Source organism: Phyllostomus discolor, chromosome 4 (assembly GCF_004126475.2).
Source record: "Phyllostomus discolor isolate MPI-MPIP mPhyDis1 chromosome 4, mPhyDis1.pri.v3, whole genome shotgun sequence".
NCBI classification, from domain to species: Eukaryota; Metazoa; Chordata; class Mammalia; order Chiroptera; family Phyllostomidae; genus Phyllostomus; species Phyllostomus discolor.
Genome location: NC_040906.2, coordinates 168,294,795 through 168,320,517, shown reverse-complemented (window position 1 = coordinate 168,320,517; position 25,723 = coordinate 168,294,795). Strand labels below are relative to the sequence as shown.

At 38.8% G+C, this 25,723-nt stretch overlaps 1 protein-coding gene and 1 long non-coding RNA gene across 2 annotated transcripts; both read right to left on the bottom strand.

Annotated features, from left to right (window-relative positions):
• Nucleotides 1–1,361: 1,361 nt before the first annotated feature.
• AMD1 (adenosylmethionine decarboxylase 1) lies at nt 1,362–25,211 on the bottom strand. Its single transcript, XM_028508917.2, has 9 exons — nt 24,780–25,211; nt 8,283–8,369; nt 7,176–7,302; nt 6,496–6,598; nt 4,785–4,827; nt 4,539–4,683; nt 4,305–4,397; nt 4,067–4,222; nt 1,362–3,578 (listed from the first exon to the last, which is right to left on the bottom strand). The coding sequence occupies exons 1-9, from the start codon at nt 24,887–24,889 to the stop codon at nt 3,438–3,440; spliced, it is 1,005 nt and encodes a 334-aa protein (XP_028364718.1). The 5' UTR covers nt 24,890–25,211; the 3' UTR covers nt 1,362–3,437.
• LOC118500305 lies at nt 8,541–13,901 on the bottom strand. The gene is made up of 2 exons (XR_004902872.1): nt 11,381–13,901; nt 8,541–8,786 (listed from the first exon to the last, which is right to left on the bottom strand). It is a non-coding gene; the product is annotated as an uncharacterized LOC118500305 (long non-coding RNA).
• Nucleotides 25,212–25,723: the final 512 nt, after the last annotated feature.

Genomic DNA, 25,723 nt, shown 5'->3' with positions numbered 1-25,723 from the left:
CCATCAATGGTTTTCTCCCCATCTTAGTTACATCACAGATCTCTGACCCAATCTCAGTTTCATCCTACATTTCTTGTTTGAGCATCCAGGAGAATGATGATTGCAGGAAAAATTCAGTTTGGGGGTAAGAATCTGGACACTTGTCATCCTGTAAAGAATTAATGAAGCAGACCCTAAGAAGGAGCAAAGGCAAGTGGGAAGAAAAGTAGGAAAGTAAAACAAACTAATAGAAAACTTTTAAGAAAAAGTAACCAACAGTAGGAAGTACTGCAGAGAACTGAGTTATAAAATCTCTGAAGTTAGGAATGGGTGGAATCCAGAGTTACAGCACTTCATCCATTATGACAAGAGGAAGAGGATGGGAAAGTAAAGTTTGAAGGTGGGGAGCCAGGAACAGGTGCCAGTGATCTGGCTAGGACAATAAAGTCCTGTATTTTTCATAATGCAACACTGCATTTACCATCTATGTGCCTGCATCTTATCAATTCACACAATGAGTGCTCATTAGTGTCCTCCAAAACTCACCTGTTTCAGTAGAAGAATCTGGTAAAGCAGGCATTGCACACACAAACATCTTGCTTTTCTAGGATCGACCCTTTTGTTTTTCAAATTTTGGAAAAAATATTCTCTAATAAGCTTGTTCTAAAATTTGAATACAAATTTTTATAATATTCTGATTTCCATCTTCTCAAAGCTAGGAGACTGAACCGAAATTTTACCAAATAAATGATCATAAAGTATGTACTTGTATTGCAAAAAGATCGAGCTTGTAATTTTGTTCTAGTTAACAGAAATAACCATCAATGAAATACAGGAAGCTCACAGCCTGTTCTTCCCCACCCCCTATTATAAGAGCTGCTTTGTGAAATAAAGATTGGAATATTCCACCTTCAAACCTTTGACTTCTTTAAGACCAAACTCAAATACATTCTCTGTCTGATATCCTGGTATATATAGCCCAGACATTTTTCTTCTTAAAAATCCTTATCTGAGGATATAGTCATTGATTTCAGGGAGGGGGGAACAAAACAAAACAAACATCCATCAGCTGTTTTCTGCACGCACCCAATTGGGGATCCAACTCACAACCCTTTGGCGCACAGGACAACACTCCAACCAACTGAAGCACCTGGCCAGGGTTCAGACACTTTCCTTGAACTTCAGTTATAAAGCTACTGGCAAAAAATGTTTAAACCTGAATATAAATTAGATATTATCCCAGGAGCTTAAAGATCTTCTGTCTTCATAACTCACAAATCTTAGAATAATCATTAAATGTAGATTTCTTCAATTTAAAAAACTTTTACATGTCATATTTGGTCATGTATACTGTTTAAAAAATACATCAACAGAACACTTTCTGAATGTCACTAGACAATCAATTAAGCAAACTTTTATTGAAGCTTAAAGTGTGGTACATAAATACATTTCAACTGATTTAAGTCCAACACCACCAAAGAGAGAAATTAAGGCAACAAAAATTTCCCTCCTCTATACATACTAAAATCAATTTAAATTACTATTTAATCTACAGTTTTCATTCTTCTAGGTTTTGTTTCATACAAATTTGCTTAGTTTTTCAACATTAGATAGAAATCTTAAATCTATTAGAAAAAAATTAGACCTCAAGCCAACACATCATCAAATCTACTGGGACACTGTTCAAGAACAAAATCCACTTTGAGCATTGGTCCTCAAAACAGCACCAAAACATCAGGTACTGTGTGCTAGTTAAGAATCAAACTGACCCATTGATTGAAAGCTTCTTCAATGAAACTTTGAATCAAGAACGTGCATAAAATAAAAGTCAGAAGTGTTCCAACCACTTGATTTCAAACCAAGTAGATTTTATGTTTAGAAACACTAAAAAAAATGTGTTTCATTTATAAGTACGGAAGGAACAAAAACATCACTGCATCACGCCACAAAGAAAAAAAAATTTGAGGACAAGAATACAAAATTTAGTCAACTTTGCTGTTTTCTAGGCCGCTTAAATCTCAAAGTATTTGGAAATGTAGCCAAAAATGCCAACTCTTGAAAGCCTGTATTTCTAGTCATTTCCCATTGACCACTTTGGAAATTCTTGTATCTCATGGATAATTCTGCTTCACTGTGTATGTCTGAATAACCTGAAGAGTTCTCATTCTGGTCATTCACTCGATCCTCTGGAAACATGGTGAAAGAACCACCACCAGGAAGAGGAGCACATGGAGAGTCAGAACATTATCACATGTATTACAAAGTCACAGAACTTCAAGTCACAAGATGGCAAAGACACTGATGCTGCTTTGAACTAAAGTTTATGGTACATTATTAATGGAAATTGGTGGAAATGGCTGCTAAACTAAAAATTAAGGTGAGTGATCTGATTTGACTTACTGAATCCAGTACAACCTTTATCTGAAATCTCCTCGCTAATCAAAGTAGTAATAACATTTTTTATATTACTACTTACCAAGTTAGTAAAGACATGGTACGCATGAGAAGCTAATCTTATTTGCTGGAGAACACAGAATGGCATACAGTTCCCATACAAGTTCTGCCAGTATTTCCTAATGTTAATTTATGTGTCTTCCTTGCTAATCAACACTAAGTTTATTTCTGTCACGATCTTCCAGAAGAGCCAATGCCAATAAAAAAGCCAAACTCCCTTGACCTTAAAAAAACAATTAATCCTAGGGTCCATCCTCCTTGTCCTTCCCTCTGGGGTATAAGATTGGTATAACCCATAGTGTAACAGTATATTGCTTTATTGGGGCAGGGTTGGAAGGGGAGACACCACGGTGAGGAATGAAATCAAAGGAATACAAGCACTGGAAGCAATGTTAAAATAGTCATACATAAAATGGATAATGGCAATCATTTTCTTAGAGGACTGTACTCGTGGAAGAAAAAACTTTAATTGCTGTTGCAAAAAACATCTGTATAAAGTAGAAATTGGTTTCAATAACATTAGTAGAGAATATGTTCTAGAAATTGGAGGTAACTGGATGTAATTATTGTGGCAGCAATTTTAGAACAGTCCCGGATGGTTTGGCTGAGGCCAACACCTAAGGAGGACGAAAGCCTTGTCTGTGGGGAATTTTGGATGATACCTGGAGAAATATTACACTGTGCATAAACCGAATTGAATTTTTGTCACAAGTGTTGTAAAGTTTCACATAGTAAAAGTTTTTTTCTACATGCACTTCAATTTCACAGCAAGAGTGGCATAGGATACCTAAACACAGAAGAGAGCATTCATGCAAGATATCTAACTCCTTGATATAATAATGCATACAATTCAAAATGATTACACTATCATTACATCTAGGGCCTTCTGCAACTACTAGGTGGTGGTTATGGAAAGCACAGCCCCCGGTATCAATATCTAAAGAGCAGCCACCACCTTCTTCTATGTGTGTTCTCTTTTTGCGTTTTTTCTTCATTTTTCTTAATCAACTCTGCTGTTGTTGCTGCTTCTTAGCAAAACTGGTAAAAACAAAGTTGTAATCATTGAACATAGCACTCTGGCAATCAAGACGTTTAAAACCTTCAATCTTCTGGGGTGAAGAAAGCACTGTGCGACATTTAGAACTCTGGGCAAAAAAAATTAAATAATGTATTAATACTTCTGATTTGCAGAAGTTATTGCAAACAAAATAGTCATGCCACAAACACTTAAACCTACGACCTTAATAAAACAGGTATTTGAATATTTTAGCTGCCTTCTTATAGGCTGGAGTGAGATATCTTATGACCTCCAGCCTCTACCCCAACCCCAGGCCTGCCAACAGGGAAAATAAACAGGACGGTGAGAAGTCCACCAATTAGGCTAGATATAAAACAAGAACCAAAAGAAAGCCAATGAAACACAAAGTTTTTCATCTCAATAATCTCAACTAGCAGCACCTCTAGATATATGACTGATAATGGGCTGTCTTAGAACATTATATGAATAATGGGGAGAACTGTAATTGAACAATAAAAAATAATAAAAGGAGATTATAAAAAAAGGCCATTATATGACATTCCCCACTACCCTCATTTTCTGGAAGACTTTAATGTCAATAATAAAACAAATTACCTGGTTTACAAACAAGGTGGTCACAAACTTTCCTGGCTTGAAGACTTCCACAACTTTCCTGATCAGGTCATCATAGGAGGTCTGACTTAAGTTTGTTTCAAAGCTAACATAAGAAAATTCTGGTTCTGGAGTGATGTGAATAGTCCAATAAGTTCCCTTAGAGAGACAGTTTTGTGTTAATAATGGAAAGGGTACACTTAAATATTTAAGTAAGTATTAAGCAAATAATACTACTTACATCCGATTTCATGCCATTCATTGAATACCCACAAGGATTGAACATTGTGGCATCAATGACAGAACCTGGTATCAGGTCACGAATTCCACTCTCCTGGGGGGTGGGGGGCGCGGGGGGAAAAGAAAGAAAAGAAAAAAGACTGAATTAAATACAAGTTTGAAATACAAAACAAGAATGAGTTAAACAACATATGTAAGTCCCCAAGCAGAATCCAGAATTATTGAAAACCCTTACACGAGTGACATCCTTTGCAGTAACACCATCTTTCATGTAGAACTGGTCCATAACTGCTGGGTCAAGCTCACTCATCAGAATTTCCAGGGTTTGATCTGGCTGACTGATTACCCTACTCTCTGGGAAATCCAAAGTATACAAGTACCTACACAAAAGAAAGAAAAATTGTTTCTAAAAATGACAACTGGAAGTTTAAAGTTAATCTTATATAGAAGAAACAAGTCCAGGAAATTGTATCCAACATACCAACAGTCAGAATTCATACGTCCCATACAATATGCTGCGCCATCTGTTGAGGGAGAAGAATGTAAAATAAATTCAACAGATACATTTGATAGGATGGATCGCTTTTTCTCACCTTTTCAATAGCTAGGATGATACTATTTGCCTATCAGAAATATCAGTAAAGGAAAATTTAGGTGGATGAATTCACAAAGTAGGCAGGATTCTCCCACTTTCACCTTTAAAAAATGTATGCTGGCCATTATTTAGAGATTTACTTCAGCAGCCAGTGAGTCAGTCTAGATGATACTGAGAAAACTATGGCTCCTTCTCTCCTAAAACTCCATTAGGAAATAAAATTTAGTTTCCTATATACCTAGTCTCCCAAGTAAATACAAATCATTTTGTGTAATACTGGGTTGGCCAAAAAATCCATTACATTTTTTTGTATAATGGCTCTAGTAGTGCTTAGTTGTCATTAACTTCATTTGAAACAATTTTGCTAGATGGTACTGTGACAGCTGTCATATTAGTATGCATAAAAGAAAAAAAAAAACTTAGCAAAATCGGTGAATTTTTGTACAGCCATTTAAATACTAAAGATGGAAGAAAACATGCAATATTTTCGGCGTATTATGTTTTATTTCAAGAAAGGTAAAAACACAACTAAAACACACACACACAAAAATGGCTTGTGCAGTGTATGGAGAAGGTGTTGTGATTTATCGAATGTGTCAAAAGTAGTTTGTGAAGTTTCTTGGTACAACTGACATTTTGGCCAAGTAATTCTTTGCTGTGGGGCTGGTCTTATGCATTGAAAGATGTTCAGCAACACCCCTGGCCTCTACCCACTATAAGCCAATAGCGGGTAATGGTCAACATACTCAAAATATCCAAATCAATAAAGTTGTCAGTGAAAATGAAAAATGTGTCTTTTATTTTATAGAGAAACTAAATGGACTTTTAGGCCAACCCCATACTTCCTTTCCATATTGTTTCAAAGCCTCACTCAACACAGTAAATTAACTGGTAGTAGGTACTTACACTAAATTATACTTAACACTCTGTGACTTAGATCAATCAGTATAGTTTCATATTAGTAGCTAAGTTAAAAATAGAACAGAAACCAGATTTTCTTTTAAAATCATGGCCATGAGTGCCTCTGCCAAGTTATTAAAATCCTAAGTTTTCAGCCTCATCTAGGATATAAGGGTGTTGGATTAGATAACCTTTAGTTGCCTGATCTTGACACTCAAAAAGGAAGGTCTATAAATAAAAGCTTTGTAAATGAATGAAAGAAAATCTTGCCCATTTTGTTGAAGTCACACTATGATCTCACTGTGTTGGTCATTTGCAAGTCAGCTTAATTCCTGTATAGAATGCTGGACCAGTGTCTTAACATGAGACTATGAAGTCATTCACTGGCTATTTCCTGGATGAAAGGGTATACAGCCTTTATAACTACTAAGTTACACATAAGTCAGAACAAGTGGCTAGATGAAGACGAACTCCTCTCTCTAGCAGGTGACCAGTTACTTGATTTTCTTTTTCCATCACTTTAACAACAATGACCTGAGGTGCTCACACACAGACTCTAAAATTTGTAATCAGCTATACTGATATGTTTATCTTAATTATAGAATATGCTACATGTGCACATATAAAAAAGATCTCTGAAAAGATATATCCTCTAACTTGAATAAGGCAGGTTTCAATTCTATTTATTTAAACTTACTTGGGAAAATTGCATTAAGAAACTCTATTTCTTCCTGGAAATTCCGGTGTGGGTACCCTTGGTGAGAAGGCTTCATGAAATTCTTACGAGAATAAAAGAAGCTCTAAAAAAGACATAGAAACCAGTATTCATGAGTTAAGTGTTATAAGAAGCAACTTTGTTTTTAAGTTGCGGAGAAGTCTCAACAGAATATACTAATATAGGGTGCATCAATGAGTTTCTAGAAACTAAAATGCCCAGTCTACTGATGATGGGTCACAACAACTACAGTGATTAGGTACAGTATTTCTAGAGCAGTGGTTTCTAATCTGAACTTTTAAATAAGCACAAAAGCAAGAGTTTTGTGGAAAAACATGTATACATTAAATTTTAAGAGGCAGTGATTCAAAAATTAAGAACATACTATTTTAGATTTCTTATAAGGGTCAATAATTAACAAAAATTCTTTTAGGTCCTAGTAACAAGACATCCTTTACCCCAATTACATGAAATATTAATCTTTTCCCATTTGATTTCCTCCCAACTCACTCTCTGCTTCTTCCCTACTCTGCTAATCTAGAGCATCAGGAAGAATATTCTTTCTCCCACAGTGGGCCTGTCCTTACCCATTACAACTATGGCAGTAAGTATATAATTTATTTATAACGTAAAGAATTATTTAATGTGTTTTGATTACTTACTTGAATTGAGTCAAACCCACTGTAATCCCTAGCAAGTTTCAACAGGGGAACCAGTGCTTTCAGCAAGAGGGTGGTACCACATGTCTTCAAAATGAAACGTCTCTTGGAGACAAACATGCTACTCTCACTGTAATTGAAAAAGTCACAATATTTTAAGGCTGTTTATGTACTACCGAGATACAATTAAGCTATTATTGGACTGTCATTTACAATATAAATTTTTGGGTAGTAATTTTAAATGTTAAGATTTCAAGGAAGCAAATAATGTTCTACAATAGTCTTCCTCTTCTATTGTACAAAAATCAGTTTAAGGTCCTAGAACCCACAGAAACAATCTTTGAACTGGATATAAAGCATTATTACCTCATTACACAAACCCTCTTTTTTACTGCTCAATTTTCCTCATTTCACCTAACCGAAGACATTCTTTATTAAATGTACACTCTACCTCATCTTGCACCACCCACTCTCACATGTATTTCTACAGCCATCTCATTACTTCTTATACTAGGTAACAAATCCAATGAGGAAAGAAATGTTTGTTTTTACTCACCACGATATCCCTATGGCCTGGCACATAAGCCTTTGATAAACGTCTGTATATGCCAAACACAAGCTTAGTAAAAAGCAGGTATTTTGGGACTTTGTTCAATCTAAGGCTCGTTATAGTATGCATAAGAATTCAATGTATTTATTGAATACATTATTTTCTGTACTTATAAAAAAGTTTAATGGTTTTCCTGTTATATATGGCAATCCTATCTGTATGGGGAAGCTAACTTTCACTTTGTCTGAAGTTCTGATATTGAGAGGCATATACTAAAGGGAAGACCTGCACCTGAGGTTGAAGGTAAGGGAGCATCATCCCACCCTGCTTTACACATACTTCCTGCTAATGACATGGCAACCATCTTGAAGACCTTTCAGGTAAGACCTCAAAACCTACTGCCTAGGTATACCTGAAGTAAACATTTTATTTTACACCATATTTTTAAAATAATATAAAAGTAATTATAGAACTAAGGTCCACAGGAGCAATTTGCTATTCTATATGCAGTGTGATACAGGCTGAAATGTGTTGGCTAGCACTTGTTTTATAGGGCTTACCTGAGTACATAAGCTTCCTGCTTGTCAGTTTTTGTCACACTTATGATTGAACATTGCACATCCTTCAAAAGTATGTCCCACTCGGATCTATTATTTAAAAAAAAAAAAAGGATGATTAATTCATTATACTCTTTGCCTATTCTAGAAAATTATCAATTTCTCACATTTAAAAGTTTTCTAATGATCAACACAGCATTTGTTGGCACATTCTTGTTCTAGCTTCTCTTATGAACACGAACATTTTTTCCTCCCAAATTGTCTGTCTATACTGACATCCACTAAATAACGCAAAACATTTTGCTATATACAAAACACAATTTAAAAAGCAAACCAGAAACATAGAAATTAAGAAAAAGACAAATAGATAAAATACTGTGAATAAGCCGCATACAGAAGACATTCAAGAGGCTCATAAACCCAGGAAAACCATTACCTTTCGCTAGTTAAATGAGTAAAGAAAAGCAAGTTAAAAGTCGAGAAGCATTGTCAAAAAAAGAAAAATGCCTTTGGCTGGCAATTCAACAGTACAAGCATACACACAAAATCTTAGAAATACAATGCAGTTCTTTAATGAAATGGGAAAATGCCTATTTCAACACAATAATAAACAGCAAAATGGAAGCCATATGGGTATAACTCAGTAAACTAGTTTTAACTTACCCCACTGAGACCTAAGGGCCTCCTCTTTAGTGTGCCCACTACAAACAGAAGGACAATATAAAATAGTTCCATGAGACATCTTAAAATGACCAGATTAAAGGCTAAAAATGTTTTAAGGCTCTTAATATTTAGTAGATCATTCTTTTATTCCCAAGAAAATGGTATATTATGGTTAAAGTTTTCTCTTCCAGTTAAAACGTTTATGTAAGAGAAATCCTCAATACCACAGCCAGCATAAAAATAGGTATGCTTCATTCCTTTGTAGAAAAAGGCAGGCACAGTACCAATCAATCCTGCTCGACTTTTGTGCCTGTTTCATCATTTTGCTAAAAGAAATCGCTAGTGGCCTAATAGGCAATTGTATGACCAATCACAAAAGGCAGTAATTAAAAACAACAACAAAAACCACTCTCACCTGAGTTTGTGGAGAGTGGAGGAGGGTGAGGGAGGGAGGGAGAGAAAGTAGGGGAGAAAGAGGGAGAGAGAAACATCCATTGGTTGCCTCCCTTTTGCCACAGGGATCAAACCTGCAACCTTTTGGTGTAGGGGATGATGCTCCAACCAACTGAGCCACCCAACTGGGGTAAGAAGGCAGTAATTTCTACGATGTGTAAATTAGTTAAACTGAACAGCACTGAGCCCCATCTGAAAAACTTAAATGAGTCAGGCTTGCTGATTATAGAGCCTATATGGCCATAATTCTACCGAACAATTCTTAAAAAGACATAACAGTCCTTTTGGAAAAGTGCTAATGATTGTTTGTATAAGAAAAAAAATTTCTTGTATAAAGAAAAAATTTTAAACTGGATTATATTTTTTCAGTTTTTTTTTTGAATTTTTAAAATAGACCAAGTAAGTGTTGGTTAAGAAAGAAAAAAGTTACAATTAAGATCCAGTTCTGAGTAACACAAACTTAAGAGACTGTTTTAATCCTCTTGTTTTAGGTCGCCAAGCCCTGACTTTGAGTTTCAGATTTTCTAAGACTCAAAGTTCACTAACATTTAAACATTTCAGAACCCACAGTGTTTCATTTCCACAAATAAAATGTTTTAATACAAAAAGGATTAATAAGACTGAAAGGAAAACATGGGGCTCTTACAGAAGTTATTACTTTTCTGTTTTGTGACATTCCTGGGCTTGGTTTCTTTACCTGGTGGGTAATAAAACTAACTTCAGAGGGCTGACAAGATTGAATTACACAATGCATGTCAAATTTACCTACTAAATACTAAGAATTCAAACACTTAAGATCGTTCTTCCAATAATGTTACCTGCTAATGTCACTGCCCACTCACTTTCCACTTTAATTCAGCACTCTTGCAAATACTTTCTTCCACCCATTGGACACACTAATGAATCCTTTCCTATTACCCCTTCTCAGTTATAGTCACTATTTATAAGAACTCCTCCCCAGTTTTACTGAAATCTAATTGATACACACCACTGTGTAAGTTTAAGATGTATAACATAGTAGTTAGATTTGCATATATTATGAAATGATTACCACAGTAAGTTTAGTTGGAACCCATCACATATATACATATACAGATACATACACACAATAAAGCAAAAAACTAAAGTTTTTCCTTATAATTCTTCACAAGGATTTACTCTCTTAATTTTCATATATATCATACAGCAGTGTTAAATATAGTTTGTTAACACTTTTAAACATGCTCCACGGCTAAGCTAGATATTATTAACAAACAGGTCTTTCTTGTATAACTTTGTCTTCACTAGATTAAATGCTGCTTTGCCTTCTCATTTGATTGTTTTCTATGCACCTATCTGAATTTACCCTCAGATGTTTCCCTCAACTATCTCCTTTCAAAATTTCCTGGCCAAGAACAGGGTACTAAGACTTAGCTCATGAGGTCCATGAGCTAACTGAATGGGGCTTGTTTACTGTGGGCATCTATATACAGTAACTCTGACAGGGCTATCCCACTGGGGCACTACCTTGTCAGTATTTTTTAGTCCTTTCCTGGCAGGTCAAATTACCCAAATATTCCATTCTCTTGCCTGGAGAGCATTAAGATTTCTGGTAGGCTAGGGATCTCACAGAGTGTAAGGGTAAGCTTTTCTTCTTTGTTCTCAGTGTAGTGATTCTACCCCTCAACAGAACAAGGATTCTTCACTTCAGAAAGACCCCACATTACTCTCTCCAGAGAATCAGCTATTATCTAATCTTCAGATCTTCCAGCATCCCCCTGCTTGACAAATTGTATAAAGACAATGACTTCAAATAACAATCCAAATAAAATAAAACCTACATCGACAGATATATACATAACTAAACTAATCCAAATTTTCTGTACTTCAGTCATGATAGGCTTCCCCACCAACTATTCTCTTTCTAGAAACTGGTCACTATAAATTTATTCACCCAAATCAAGCCACTTGAAAGCGGAGAACATAATTATGCTGAAACAATGTACACTTTGTTGTGGATACTGTTGGAATGGATTTCATCCTACCTAGAACCCTTGTCCCCAACTCCCCTCCTCCAGCTCGTTAGCACACTAACCCTACCAGATCAAATCTGTCATTAAAATGTTTTAAAGCTCAGAAGACTTGTCTTTTAAAGTATTTTATTTGTGTAGCTATTTTGGTATTCACATCAATTCCGCTAGTCATTCCATGTAGTCGGGGACTGTGCCTACTAGTCTAGTTTGTAGCAGGCTTTCCAATACTTGTTGAATCTGGCAATAACTATTCTAATTAGATCTTAAAGGACCTGCTGGAAAATCATGAACACCCCTAAATTTTAAAAACCTAGATTACTGTCACATAATCCTTTGTTTTGTTTTAAATTGGTCACTGCAATAATTCTTGTATTTAGAATGTACACCTTGAAAAAATAAAGATTCATTTGACAGAATTATCCTGTCAGCCAACTATAGGTATACATTCTACTTAAATGCCATCTTATTTTAATCTACATAAATGAAGCTTACTCATTTCACTGCCAAAAACTTAGCTGCTATAGAACCTATTCATTATAATGAACATAGATGTGGACTGTTTTCTTAAATATTTTTTATGTAACACTCCCCTCTTTCCTGGAATCTGCTGACACAGGCCCCTCAGGTTCTGTTCATTCTCTCCACCCCACAGTACTTTTCCTCTCTTGCTGAGCAGGTAATTCCTAGATAGATCTTTAAGCTCATTCACTTATCTGTCATTTCCATTCTACTAAAGCCCGTCCAATAAACCTTTATTCCAGTAGTTACTTTTCATATATTTTAAGTTCCATATTCTATCTCTCTCCTAAGGCCTCCTTTCATTGTAAGAGTGTTCACTCTTACTTCTTATAGAATGGTTATGACAGCTGCCTTGGAATCTTGATCTGTATCACTTCAAGGCTGGTAGTGTCTGTTGATTATCTTCCATTGAGAGATACTGAGAATTTCTTGGTCATTTGCATTATTGAGTAACTTATGACTGCAGCCTGGACATTTTGATCACGTTATATAATTTAAAATCTTATTTAAAAATCCTACAGAGCATGTTGATTTTTAAAACTTGTTTTAGCAGGCAACTGAAATGTTTAAGGTTCAGTCTTCAAGTTCTTACCCAACTTTTGGGTTATGTTCTGGTTTCAGTTTAGTTAGGAAAGGATATTATGCATGCCATGGTATTCAGATCTGTCCTACAGAGTGGCCAGTCTGGACTGGGAGGTGAGCTATCAGTTTGCAAAGCCGTTGATATTCTGTTTAGGGCCAGAGCCATACATGAGCAGCCCAGGGGTGTTCTTAATGGCATTCATTTTATTCAACTCTCTCTTCTCCATAACTGCTGACAATTTCTGGCTCAGAGGTGGGGATTTCTGGTCTCATGGCTAGAAAGCCAAGGCTTTAGTTTTCCCACTCTGCAGCAGACTGCCTGTGATTGTCTCTATCTCTCCAGGCAAATGGGGGAGACGACAAAGAGCGAAAAGAACAGGGATATATCCCTGATGCTATTCCATCTTGGGACCACACAGTTTCTCTGGTCAAAAAAAAAGGTCCTCTTTTCCCTTGGAGTTCAGGCATCTGCCTGGCCACGATTACTACAGAACTGCCTGAGCAGTGGCTGGAGAAGAAAAAACAAAACCAAAACCAAAAAGGGATTTCCCTCCACTCTCTCTGACCTAAAGGGGCCCCCTTTCTATCTTTACAGACAAGAAAAAGAGAACTTTTTGGATCTCTTTATTTGCACCTGGTGTGCAGTTCTGGGTTTCTGGACACCTTTGAGATCACCTCAAGAGATTGGGGGCGGGAGACAGAAAATCATGGTTGTTTTCATGCTATTTTGAATTCTGATTTCCTTCTTCCACTCACCTGCTAACATTTACTTCTCAGGGTCCTCAGATAGCTAATTCATGCATTCTGTCCAGAGTCTCTAGTTGCACTTAGCAAGGTGCTTATTCCATCTTAATGGAATGCACAATGCTCTTTTTAACTCATTCATCATTACTTAATAAACTCTGCAACCAAATTCTTCCTTACCAAATAGAAACCCTCAAGCAGCCAGTATTTTCTCAAAGTCTCAGTATGAAAAAAAGCAATTATGCTAAAACACTGTGGGACAAACACAGTTGGACGGCCTATGAACCAAGTGATTATAAAGACATAATCCTAGGGGAGCTGATAGGCTCAAAAATATAATAAATCAAGGGACAAGAAAGATGTGTCAGAGAAATAAAACTAAAAACATTACTATAATGACATACATGTACATAAAAGGAATGGTGAAAAACCAACACCAAAACAGCTAAGAATTCCAGCATATTATTTTATTACATTTCTGTGTGTGTGTGGGGGAGCCTCTTTTTATAAATAAAACTTTATTGCATCCTAGCCACATCCACTCATTTGTATATTGTGTATGGTTGCTTTCTCTCTATTAGGACAGAGGTGAGTAGTTGCAACATAGAATGTCTGCCTAACAAATTTAAAATTTACTCTCTTGCCCTTTACAGAAGGTTTTCAGTGCCCTACTTTAAGCCCAAATTTAATGATGAAAAAAGAAAAAAAGACAGTGTTTTGTACAGCTGACCAAAACATTTTCTAAATTACTTATTTGTGATTTCAAAGTAAGCTGGTATCAAGTTACAGAACAGAACGTCACAGCAGAGCTCAGAATGGTTGAAGGTGCCTGTGCTTTGTTCCCAAACACACTGACACCTAGACTGAGAATCACTAGGCTATACTATGAACTATCTTACAAAATTGGTCTTTTTGTCAATACAGATGAGTTCAATAAATCAAATTGAAAAGCAGAATGAAGAAGACAATTTTGGAATGTGTTACATAATACTGATTTAGTGACTGGAAAACGCCGCAAAAGGTATTCAGTGTCACACAATCGCTATATGCTATAGAACACAAGGGAATTCATAGATAAACCAAAACATTCCAATTTGAATTACGTTTTCTCTACTTAAATGCTGCTATCTCACCTCATTGGTCTAATTCAGTGGTGTTCAACTGAAGATGACTGTCACCCCAAAAACATTTTGCAGTATTTAGAGACATTTTTGGTAGTCACACTGGGGATAGTGGTGTTGTTGCTGGCATGTAGTTGGTAGAGACCAAGGATGCTGTTACAGCATCTTAGAAAATAGGACTTACCACAATTAAAAAAAAAAAAGAAATTACCTAGACCAAAATGTCAAAAGGGCTGTCGAAAAATTCTAATTAACTTAAATGTAAAGTACTAAAAAACAGCATCAGACCTGGCTGGTATGGCAAAGTTGGTCGAAGAGTCATCCTATAAACTGAAAGGTCACAGGTTCAATTCTTGGTTAGGACACATACTACCTACATTGTGGGTTCTGTCCCCAGTTGGGGTATGGGCAAGAGGCAACTAATGCTCGTCTCTCTCACATCATCCCTCTCTAAAAATCCATAAGCATGCCATCAGGTGAGAATAAAAAAAAAATACTATCAGATCATGATAAATGATCCCAAAGAAGTAGTGTATTCTTTACTAATGATAGTACATAGTCTGAATAATCTTGGTTACTATGCCTGAAAAGCAAACATTAATGGCAAGCAATACTTTATATTTAAAGCTTTCTTTCTGCCCTGGCTGGTGTAGCTCAGTGGATTCAGCGTGGGCTGCAAACCAAAGCATCGCAAGTTCAATTCCCAGTCAGGACACATGGCTGGGTTGCAGGCCACAGCCCCCAGCAACCACACATTGTTTCTGTTTCTCTCTCTCTTCCTCTCCCTCCCTCCCTTCCCTCTCTAAAAAATAAATAACATCTTTAAAGAAAAAAAAAAAAAAAGCTTTCTTCCTTAAAGAATCTGTGGTCTAATTTAAAAAAAAAGTTGGAGTGTTTATAAGGGAAAATGTATGATTAACATGACAAGAGACTTCCACATCACTTAATTCAGTCACACTTTAAATGACCAACTGACTACATTTTTTAATGCCTCAGGTCAGATGACCTTTAAAAAAAGTCCTTAGACTACACTGGGAAAGGACAGCCTCTTCTTCATCAAATGATGTTGGAAAAACTGAGTCTCCATACAAAAGAATGAAGCTGAACCCTTACACTGCACCATATATACAAATTAACTCAAAATGGAGTAAAGGCTTACTACATTAAGACCTAAAACTACAGAACTCATGACTGAGGAAACAATGCTGCTGGGAAGTTCTCATCCTTATCACCTGAAGGGTTAAGTTGGATCTTACTCTGAGATCCACTAAGTCTGACATTACAGATTCTGCCTGAAAATTTGCATTTAAAAAGCCTCCATGTGATTAGATTCCTCTAATAGATTACCTCCTTAAAGTTAAAATTGCTGGTTTCAGAGTTATCAATTTACTCAAAAAGCCTATGTGAATCTTCTATCAACTGTGACCTGAGCTAATGGTCTGACTTGTCTATGTCAGATATTCTCCATAGTCAGGCTTCTACACCTTACCAAGGTCACACCCTAAAACATTAAGATTATTCTTCAACAAAGTCTAGACTGACCAAAATAAATTCTGAGTATGCCTTCCTAGGGCAGTTAATTCAGATATCCAGAGAAATAAATCAACCAGAACGCACTGCTAATTATAATCACAGTATACTCTACCTCCAATCTTTCCCCCAAATTTAAATCACTATCAGTATAATTACTGCTACCTTCAATTGACTTACTTTCAATGTGTACTTTGTAAAGAAAGGCGGTTTAGAGAAAGCAGTTAAAACCTTTTTGAAACTGCTGTCAGGAATGTGATGCATTTAATTCAACAGAAAGCTTTTCTACTCCAAAACATTTACACTAAAAGGATTTTTGGCAACAGTTTGTAAATTTCTCCACTGTGAATTATCAATACTGCAATGCTGTGCAACGATGTAGTCAAGTGAGGCATGAGTTCTGGGAAAGTGAATACTAAGGTGTAATTTCCTATCTTTGCAACTGCCCCAATCCTTTACTGCAGATTATGTTTTAGCTTATAAATGTAAAATATTTCAGACTTCCTCACAATTAATGAAATATTTATCCTCTTTACCTTCACTAGCATTTCCCATCTGAATTCACCTCATTACTAAGAATAGGTCAGGTTCGTGATGAATTCAAAAGCAAAAAGCCTGCTTTGTCATCTTGAGAGATCAATAAACTATCTTTTATTTTCGCCAAAATTTCTAATTTTCTAACAGACTTCCTTCCCATAGCTGCCATCAAAATAAGACCTTTGTTTAGTCCAACATTTTAGTTTTTAATTAACTCTAAAACATTTTTATATATCCTTTTGGAATATGAAAAACTAGTAGACAAAACTATAGATTAAACCTAAGATACTATCCCTTTTTACATTTCAACTTTCAAAACTGCGTGAAATAAGTTAGTTTTAGAACACATCATCTATTCCTGTATTTACTTGGATATGCCAGGACTACTGCTTTTCTCCAACATATGATTAACCAGCATTCTTTAACCCAAGCCATACCAGACAAGATTTCCCTACTAAAATATCACCCCCTGATCACACATGTCCCTTTTTATCTCCCTTGAGAAATTAGTGAAAAAGATGTTCAGTATTATGTAATTATGTTTAGATTACACTCAAGACAATTCTACTAAACGGCTTACAGGAGAATGGGAAATGTTTAACAGAAAAGGCTAACATTCAGGAAGAGGGTTCCAGCTTGGCTTGGAGTTAAAGCTGAAAAAGATAAGCCAATTTTACTTTAAGTGTGTTCTATTCCCTTATGCCACATTAAAAAAAAAATCAATTCCAGATGGACTGTAGATATAAAATATGAAAAACAAAACGTTTAGGGGGAAAAAATCTTAATTATCACAGGATGAACGAGATATCTCAAATAGTTGTGGATGAAAAAGGGCCCATATACTAAACCCAACAGGCTCAGGGGAAGCCTAACAAACTCAGAGACCTAAAGTAATCACATAGGATGGTCTGAAATTAAAACATCCTAACTAAAAGCAAAAAATTATGTCAGGTAGTTTTGTACTGGGCCACTATACACCCTGACAAAGGTCAATCTTTACCTTAACTGAGTCTGTTGTCTTTTTCCACCTCTATGATAACACACCAGTGCAATTCCAGGGTAATTTACTTTCCCACACTCCTCAGGGCACAATCTCTGACCACAACACACTACGACAAGAACACCTCACTGTTATCGTTAACTATCCCGTATCCACCAATGTAAAAGAAACGTGTCTATCCAATCCCAGAGAGTTCCTGCTTTGCTTTCTCCATCATCCTTCATCTATAACCAATGATTTTCATGTAACTGCCCTTCTGTCTTCCCCTCTGATTATGATGCATAAAATAAGTGGTAACGCTGTCACTTTCTAGAGCATTTTCTTAATTTGTTGCTTCCTGGCAATTACCCCCAGTTTGGCTCAAATAAACTTATGAGAATTCTCTACAGGTTTGGATGTTTCTTACATCAACATAGTGCATAAAAACTGCTACCCATTAAAGGGAAAATATCGATAAACTTAAATACTTTAAATGTAAGATCTTCTATTTTTCAAGATATCAGTAATACAGTAAGGAAAACCACAAAGGGTTTATTTGTGTTTTAAAAAAAGATTTTATTTTTTAGAGAGAGGGTGAAAGGAGGGAAGAGAGAAAAACTGATAGGTTGCCTCTTGCATGCCCCCAACCGGGGACCTGGCTGGCATCCCAGGCACGTGTTTTGACCAAAATTGAACCGGCGACCCTTTGCTTTACGGGACAATGCCCAACCCACTGAGCCATATCACTCACGGCCATAGAAAGGTATATTTGTAATATACATGTTGGATAGATAATTCATCTGTAATATGTTAAGAACTGTAAATAAAGTCACCCCAGAAGAAAAATAGGCAAATAAACTTGAACATCTGAACAAGTATTTCAAAAAAGACATCCAAATGGCAAATAAATATATAACAAAGAAAACTCAACTCCATTAGTCTAGTGGGGACTATATACTACCACACACACACAATAGCTAAAATTAAAAATACCATGAGTTAGGTAAATACATGGAGCAACTGGAACCCTCAAGCTAGATACATGCAATTTAAGACCCAACAATTCCACTTCTAGATGTATGTATATCTAACAGAAATGCATAATGTTCACTAAAAGACACATGCAATAATAGTGTTCATAGCAATATATTTGTTACCCACTAACAGTTGAGTGGGCAAATTGTAGTATTGCTATATTCACACAAAATACTATAAAACCTCAAACATAATGTTGATCACAGGAGGCCTTACATGATGCAAACTAAATGATTGTACTAGTGTACTTCTACTAGTGTATTAGAAGTTAAGCTAGTGTTAGGTGAGAGCAGAATGGTAACTGGAAGGGGTGCAAGTGAGACTTCTGGATAGTTATATTCCTTAGAGTGCTGTTTATAGGAGTGGGGTCAGTTTGTGAAAACTAGGTCTGTACTTACGATTGTCATAACTTTTTGGTTATGCTTCAACAAAATGTTTTTTTAAAAATCTGTATTCAAAAGATAAGCTGACCCTGGTTCAGGTGGCTCAGTTGGTTGGAGCGCTGTGATATAAACTGAAAGATCCCAGGTTCTATTGTGAGTCAGGGCACATATGAGAGGCAACCAATCCATGTTTCTCTCCTTCCCTTCTAAAATCAAAAAGCGTAAGAAAAAGGATACCAGGCAGGACCCCCAAACTCCTGAAAACTTATTTATAAAAATATATGTATTTATTCTTACAAGTTTAAACTTCAGTCACCTTCAAAGTACTCTCCATTTGATGCAATACACCTATTGAGACTTTTCCCTTCTGTTCTAAACATTTTGAACTTGTTGATTTTGATGTCTTCTCGTGCTTCTGCAGTTTTGTTTCACCTCTTCCACAATGGCAAATTGTTTCCCTTTGAGGACTTTTTTTCATCCAGGAAACAAACAAAAAAGTCACTCAGGGCAAGACCAGGTGAATAGGGAGGGTGGGGCAAGGGAGTCAACACTCAGGGAGGTATGGACAGGCACGCTTGTAAATCACCCATCATGAAATGGCCAAATGCAGAATCTTAAAAAAAAAAAAAAAAAAATCCACTTAAGCCAAACACAGCCTCTCACAATGCCAGCTGATACACTGATACAGATGGTTTCCTAGAACACTTGCCTAGCAAGGGAAGCCTGTACTAGAAGGGGCCTGCCACCTAGAAAATAATTCTGTGTTTTGCAGGGGCCACCTCCTTGTAAGCTGCCTTACTAACCAGATTTTTCCTATCACACTTTTTTGGGCTGATTAGCACTTCCTCAAAACTGCTGGAATATTTCCTTCAGAATCGCTGTACGTTTTTTTCTCTTGGTTCAAGTCTTTGGAATAATTTTCAAAGACTTGAACATTATTACAATATTACAAATTCTTCCAATCCTATACCACCTCCCATTAATGTTTTAGTTCTTATACTTGATGAAAGCAACTTTCCTTTAAAATCATTTCAGCAGATTTCCAAATTCATATTCATCTTTGTAATTGTACAATGATTTGGGGGACATATGTTGGGAACTGCCCTGCCTGGTTTCAGAAGCTGTAACCTCCCATGGCTAAGATTGAATGAAAGACCTTGGGACCCTAAGCCACTAAGGAGACAAAGCTTATCTTCCTTGTAGGGGTTTGGCCTCTGCCCCCTTTTATTTCACCCTGCTTGGCCCCAAGTGGATGACCAGTTAGCCAATGATGGGTAAGATTCCCCAAGGGAGGAAAGACCTAAGACAGGCACAGTCACGAGGGGCCCTCAAAGAAGGACTTGGGGGGGCTAGATAAAAAAATAGGATGATGGACCCTCATACATAGGCTTTGACACAGTCTGAGTCCTCATTCTGCCTGCAAGAAGTCTCCTAATCTCTTGGCAGTCTTACTTCCCTGCTCAACCCAAGCCTGAAACAATGCAGGAGGTGGGTGCAGCCCTGTGCTGGAAAGGGCGGGTTCCCTGGGGGGGCGATCAGGCCTAAGAAAGAATGCATAAAATCCTGTGAAACCTGCTTTGCTAATACCCTCAATTTAAATGATAAGGGTCCAAGCCTGAAGTGAGTTTGTTCCCCAAAGTTTTATAGCCCTTCTCCTTTCAGAGATCCTCTATTTTTCCTCCCCAGGCAGATGTCTTGGTAGACTTATTTTCATCTGTGACAGTAGAGGTGGGGTGGGCCTGCAGGCAGAGTCCCCCATAGGCATATAATGCTCTAAGCTGATTTCAAACAGATGCTAATTACTAGGTGGGAGGGAAGAGAGGGCTTAACAGCAACCAAAATTATCCTTTGGTTTGTAGCAATAAATACAATATGTCAATAATTACTAAATTAATATTTCTCCTAGTGAGGCAGTTCAATCATACATAAAGGTGTGAATCACTAAAAAGATTAAGTTACTATGCAAAAAAAATGATCAGACTGTTTACTGGAAGCACACATGTATTTATTTTAACCTATATTGTAGAACTCTAAATTCATCTTTTCATTTAACCTACAAGATTTGACATTCATATCTACTTGTAAAACTGTCAATCACAAAGATAGTGACCATTCCCACAAGGTCCAACTTACCTCTTCATAATCCACCCTTCCCTTCACTCCTGTGCTCAGGCAACCACTGATCTGATTAGTATGCATTTTCTAGAATTTTACAGAAATTAAATCTTACATTATAGTACTTTTCAAGAAACTGCCAAATCATTTCCCAAAGTGGTTTGTTTCCTTTCCATTCTCACCAACAACATGAGATTTCTGCTTCCTTCACAGCCTTGTCAGGGTTTGGATATCAAAATTATGCCAATTAAAAATGAGCCGGGAAATGTGTCCCCTCTTTATTTACAAGAGTATGTGTAAAAGGCTGGAATTATGTCTTTCTTAAATGTTAGGGAAACCATCCAATGAAGTCATCAAAACCCAGAATTTTCTTTATGGGATGATTAATGACTAATTCAACTTATGTAATGGTTATAGAACTATTTAGATTTCTATTTCTTCTTACATCAATGTCGGGCAGGTATTTTTCTAGGAATTTTCCCTTAACATTCTTATCTTTACAGCACACATAGTGATCCCATTAGGGCCTTTGTGCCTTATCACTCTCAATGTCCTTAAGGTTTTATGTCAGTGTAAAAAGTAGATTTACCTTTCCTTTTTTTAAGTATATAATTTTTATTCTCATCCAAGGACATTTTTTCATTACTTTTACAGAGAGAAAGGGAAAACATCAGTGCAAAAGAGAAACACTGACTGGCTGCCTCCCTGATTACCTGGATCAGGGATGGTCTGGGGGTTACACCTGCCATGCTCAGACCAGGGATCAAACCAGCAACCTTTAGGCTCAAGGACTACACTCCAAACAACTAGGTCACACGCACCAGGGCTACTTTTAATTTTAATCCAGCCTGTTAATGTCTTTCAGTTGTAACCTTTCACAATTCTTTCAAATGTGACTTATTTACATTTTAATGGAATTACTGAGGCAAGGACAAACAAGGACCTTCTGCCTTCCAAATTTTTTATCATTAAATAAGGACAAAACTACTAAAGACTGAATGAAGCAATATAAAAACTTCCCAGTGACACACTATCTCCTCTATTTGAATAAAAAGTACATCAAATTGTTAGAGCACCCTTTAATGTGTAGCCTTTTATATTGTAATCTGATGTATTTTATTCTCCAGCCGTGATTGCTAAAAAGATTGTCTTAAAAGAGCAAAGAATCAAAGATAAAACACTTGTAACACTTGTACAATGGTTACTATGTGTCACTAAGTTCTACAGTATACGAACCCACTCAATCCTCACAACTACCCCAAGTAGGTATCGTTTTCAAAACGAGGAAACATTACAAAGCTAGCTATTAAATGCTGTTTGATTCAAATCTAGGCCATGCACCATTTCATTATGCATACTCTTCTAGATCAGGGGTATCAAACTCACTTTCACCAGGGACCACTTCAGCCTCACAATTGCCTTTAACGGGCGAATGTATTTAGGACTGCATAAATATAACTACACACTCCTTAACTAGGGGCAAGGAGCTTGGCACTGCCACCGGGTAGAACAAGGTGGAGGGCCAGATTCGGCTCAAGGGGCCTTGTGTTTGCCATCTGTGTTCTAGATGACCGATTACCCTTCCACATTCTCTGGGGGTCCACACCACCCTTCTAGTGACCAGACTCGTGATTTCCTCTTGCCGGGTTATGGACTGTAGGTGATTTACCTAACATGTAATATTTTGTCAGGTACTTTAACTTCCTAGTAAAATAACCCCCCTGGTTCACCCTTACTTGACAGTTCACTTGAAAAAACGTTCCCAGTAAGGTTACCAACGGACTTCTCAGTTAAATTGGATAGATTAAGTTTTTAGTTCTTAGTTACTCCATGTACAACAACTGAAATGCGCTGGGAGACTCTCAAAAATAGTGGCTTTACGAATATTAAATGGCACTACATCATGAACTGTATAAAACGGAATATTCTGCCCTGAATATTAAACTTTTGCCATCATTTTAAGGGCCACACTCATGCAGCAAAATAATTGTTACTGATAAAAGTACAAAGGAAAAGGAGTTCTCAAATATTTAAAGCAAGCTGCCCTTTTACAAGCATTTCTCTCCCTCCTGGACCATCACCAACAAACCAAAAGAAAAAAAAAAAAAAAGGCCCAAGCTTCAATTTTGGTGTTTCTACAAAAGAACCTGGGGAGGAAAAACCCTCTTCCTTTTATTGTAAAGAACATGTCCTTATGAAGAAAGCTTCAAAACATTTACCGAGCCACAGCAAAACAAGGTTATTCATTTTATTTAGTAAGATTTTCTAGATAATCCGACCACAATCGTTTTACCAAACGCATATCACCAACACCAGGGAGGTTTCCCATTTGTGAAATGGAGGAAATAGTAAGCTTCCCCATATTTGTAAAAGAAGTAACTGCTTCCTGTAACATACACATAGAAGTGTTTAGAACTGAGCCTGGCACACAGTAAATATTTTAAATGTCGCACAAAGCTTGAAAAATGAGACCTGTGACAGGAGCTATCACGCAGCCTTTCTACCCGAGAATCAATCCTTCAAGACATAATGCCTTAAAGTTCTGGCGGCACGTGTCTTCCCGGAATCCCTTCTCCAGTTGCTTTTTGTCAGGGACAGCGGTCAGCTCAGCCAACATTCCTGTAACGCCGATTGGCTCATACCCTGGGGCCAGGCTCTCGGTGGGCCCAGGAGCTCATTGGTCGTGCAAGCTCAATGAAGCGGCCACGCCGGTCCCCGCTCCACACCACACCGCCACAACTCGTGCGCGGAGGAGCCTAGAAAGGCAAGGGGTGTCTAGCGGGCTGGGTGCCGCGGAGAACAGGCCCAGGCACCTGCAGAATTGCCCGCGCTTTTATTTGTGCTTGGATTACCCCAAGATTGCTGGAAGACCTCTTGCTTTCTGCGCAGGCAGTCCAGCTCTCTCGCGCGACTGCCGGGGTGGGAGGCTGGGGCCGCAGATTCCTATGCTGGCTTAGGCATTCAAGATACCATGTCCCGAGCTGGACGGCCCTGCAGCGTGTAAATGTAGGTAAACCTCGCACCCCGCCAGAACCCTACCTGTTCGGTAACAGATTACACAAACCAAGGTCGGCAGACTGCGGAGCAAGCCCCGGCGGGCTCCGCGAGGTCTCCGGGGACCGCCCCGAAAAGGCTTTGGTGCAGAGCATGTTAGGGCGGCGGTGGGGCCCGCCACTGCGACACCACCGCTCCCCTCGAATTCCTGCCGCCCGGGAGCCACAAGCTGACAGATAGGACCGCGAGCGGGAGGTCAGCACGCCGGCCCTTCAGCCCCGGACCTGCGGGGGTCCCCTCCTACCCGCTGCACGCGGCGAGAACGAGTCCAGTTCAAACCCGCTCGCTCACTCGCTCCCTCCCTCCTCCACTCCCCGAAGCCGGCACGCCCGAATTAGCGCCTGACTAAGCCCGCCGAGCCACACCTGCGGAGAGAGCTCGCGCGGCTCCCCTAGACGCCCAGCCCTGGGGGCTCAGACCCTCAGCGTCGTCAGAGGGGAAAGTCGGAGGCGCGGGCGCCAAACTGCCCGGAGCGGCCGCCCGCCGCCCAGCGGAGGACGTTACCTGAGCACGCGGCGGCACCGGCCTCTCCCCTCGCCCCAGGCAGCACCCGGCCCCGCAACGGCGGCGAGAGAAACCAGCTCGGCCTCCACGTGAATGCGGCCGCTCCCCGCAGCACCGAGGTCCCTCTCCACAGCGCCCAAACGACTCCCAAAGGCGGACCTGCCCCCACCCGAAGGCTGCGGGAACCCGGCCCCCGACTTACGCCAGTGGTTAGTATCTTAGAGGCAGCGACAGCCCCAGAGCTGTGGGCGAGAGCCCCCTGCACCCACCTTGGGATGGTGCGAAGATCCCCAGATCCTTGATTTGCGTCAGGTTGCTGCCTGGAGAACCAAACCTCCAGTAGCTTCTCCGTCCCTTCGAAAAAATGTGCAGCTTCCATCACCGTGAGACTAGCGAACAACCAACAACCACAGAAAATCAACTAAATTAAATCTCTTCTCCCGCCGCTGCTGCGGATTGTTTCAGCTGTTACTAAAGTTCAGGTTCCTTTTTTTTTTTTGCTATAATTTTATATTAACTTTTTTTAAAAAAAGGATTAATAAAATTTCCCCGGCTTTTTTGTGAGCTAAAGTTGAACGTGAGTCTGTTGGATATAGAGGCAGATACAGTTCAGTCTCTTGCAGTCCGCCGTTTCCCCGTTAGAGAGAGCAGAGCGAGCGCTAGCTAATGTCGCCGGCCATACTGTGGAAGCGAGAGCACTGCGTGAGCAGCGAATTTATATACCTCATCTCCCTCGAAAGACCAGGAAGTGACGCACGTCCCGCCCCTGAGGCTCATAGCTGCAGCCGCCTGTCAATCACCAGCCTCCGAGTTGCTGCTGGCTGGCTGCGGGCCTGCGGGGAGCCCGGAGAGCTGCCCGCCTCGCTGCGGTTCGCGATCACGCTGCTTGTTGGGCGGGAGACGGCTCTATGTTGCCCGGCTGGGGATTAGGAACCAGGCGTCGAATGCAGAGTGGGTGGGGAGAGCGGGAACAGAGTGAAGAAAGGCCGTGCAGCTAGGCGTGAAACAATTGATTAGCAGATAACATGGGTGGGTCCTTAGGAGGGTTGGCGGGGTTCGGTGGGGGCGGTGGCCATTGCTCTGCTGGCGTGGTGGTTTTGATCCAGTGCAGTTCGCCGCGTTTCCCGAGGTAGTTGGCCATTCCCTGAAGTGTGTTTTCTCAAGGCGAACGAAACCAGGCATCAAAACTCAGCGTTTGTCTGTGACGCACATG

What these genes read in the sequence shown, in the direction of transcription:
- AMD1 (XM_028508917.2), bottom strand. Translation starts at nt 24,889, where the DNA reads ATGGAAGCTGCACATTTTTTCGAAGGGACGGAGAAGCTACTGGAGGTT. An exon ending in GATCTTCGCACCATCCCAAG is followed by an intron (nt 8,370 to 24,779) that starts GTGGGTGCAGGG and finishes TTTAAATAATAG; the next exon opens with ATCCGAGTGGGACATACTTT. An exon ending in CTGCAAAGGATGTCACTCGT is followed by an intron (nt 4,398 to 4,538) that starts GTAAGGGTTTTC and finishes CCCACCCCCCAG; the next exon opens with GAGAGTGGAATTCGTGACCT.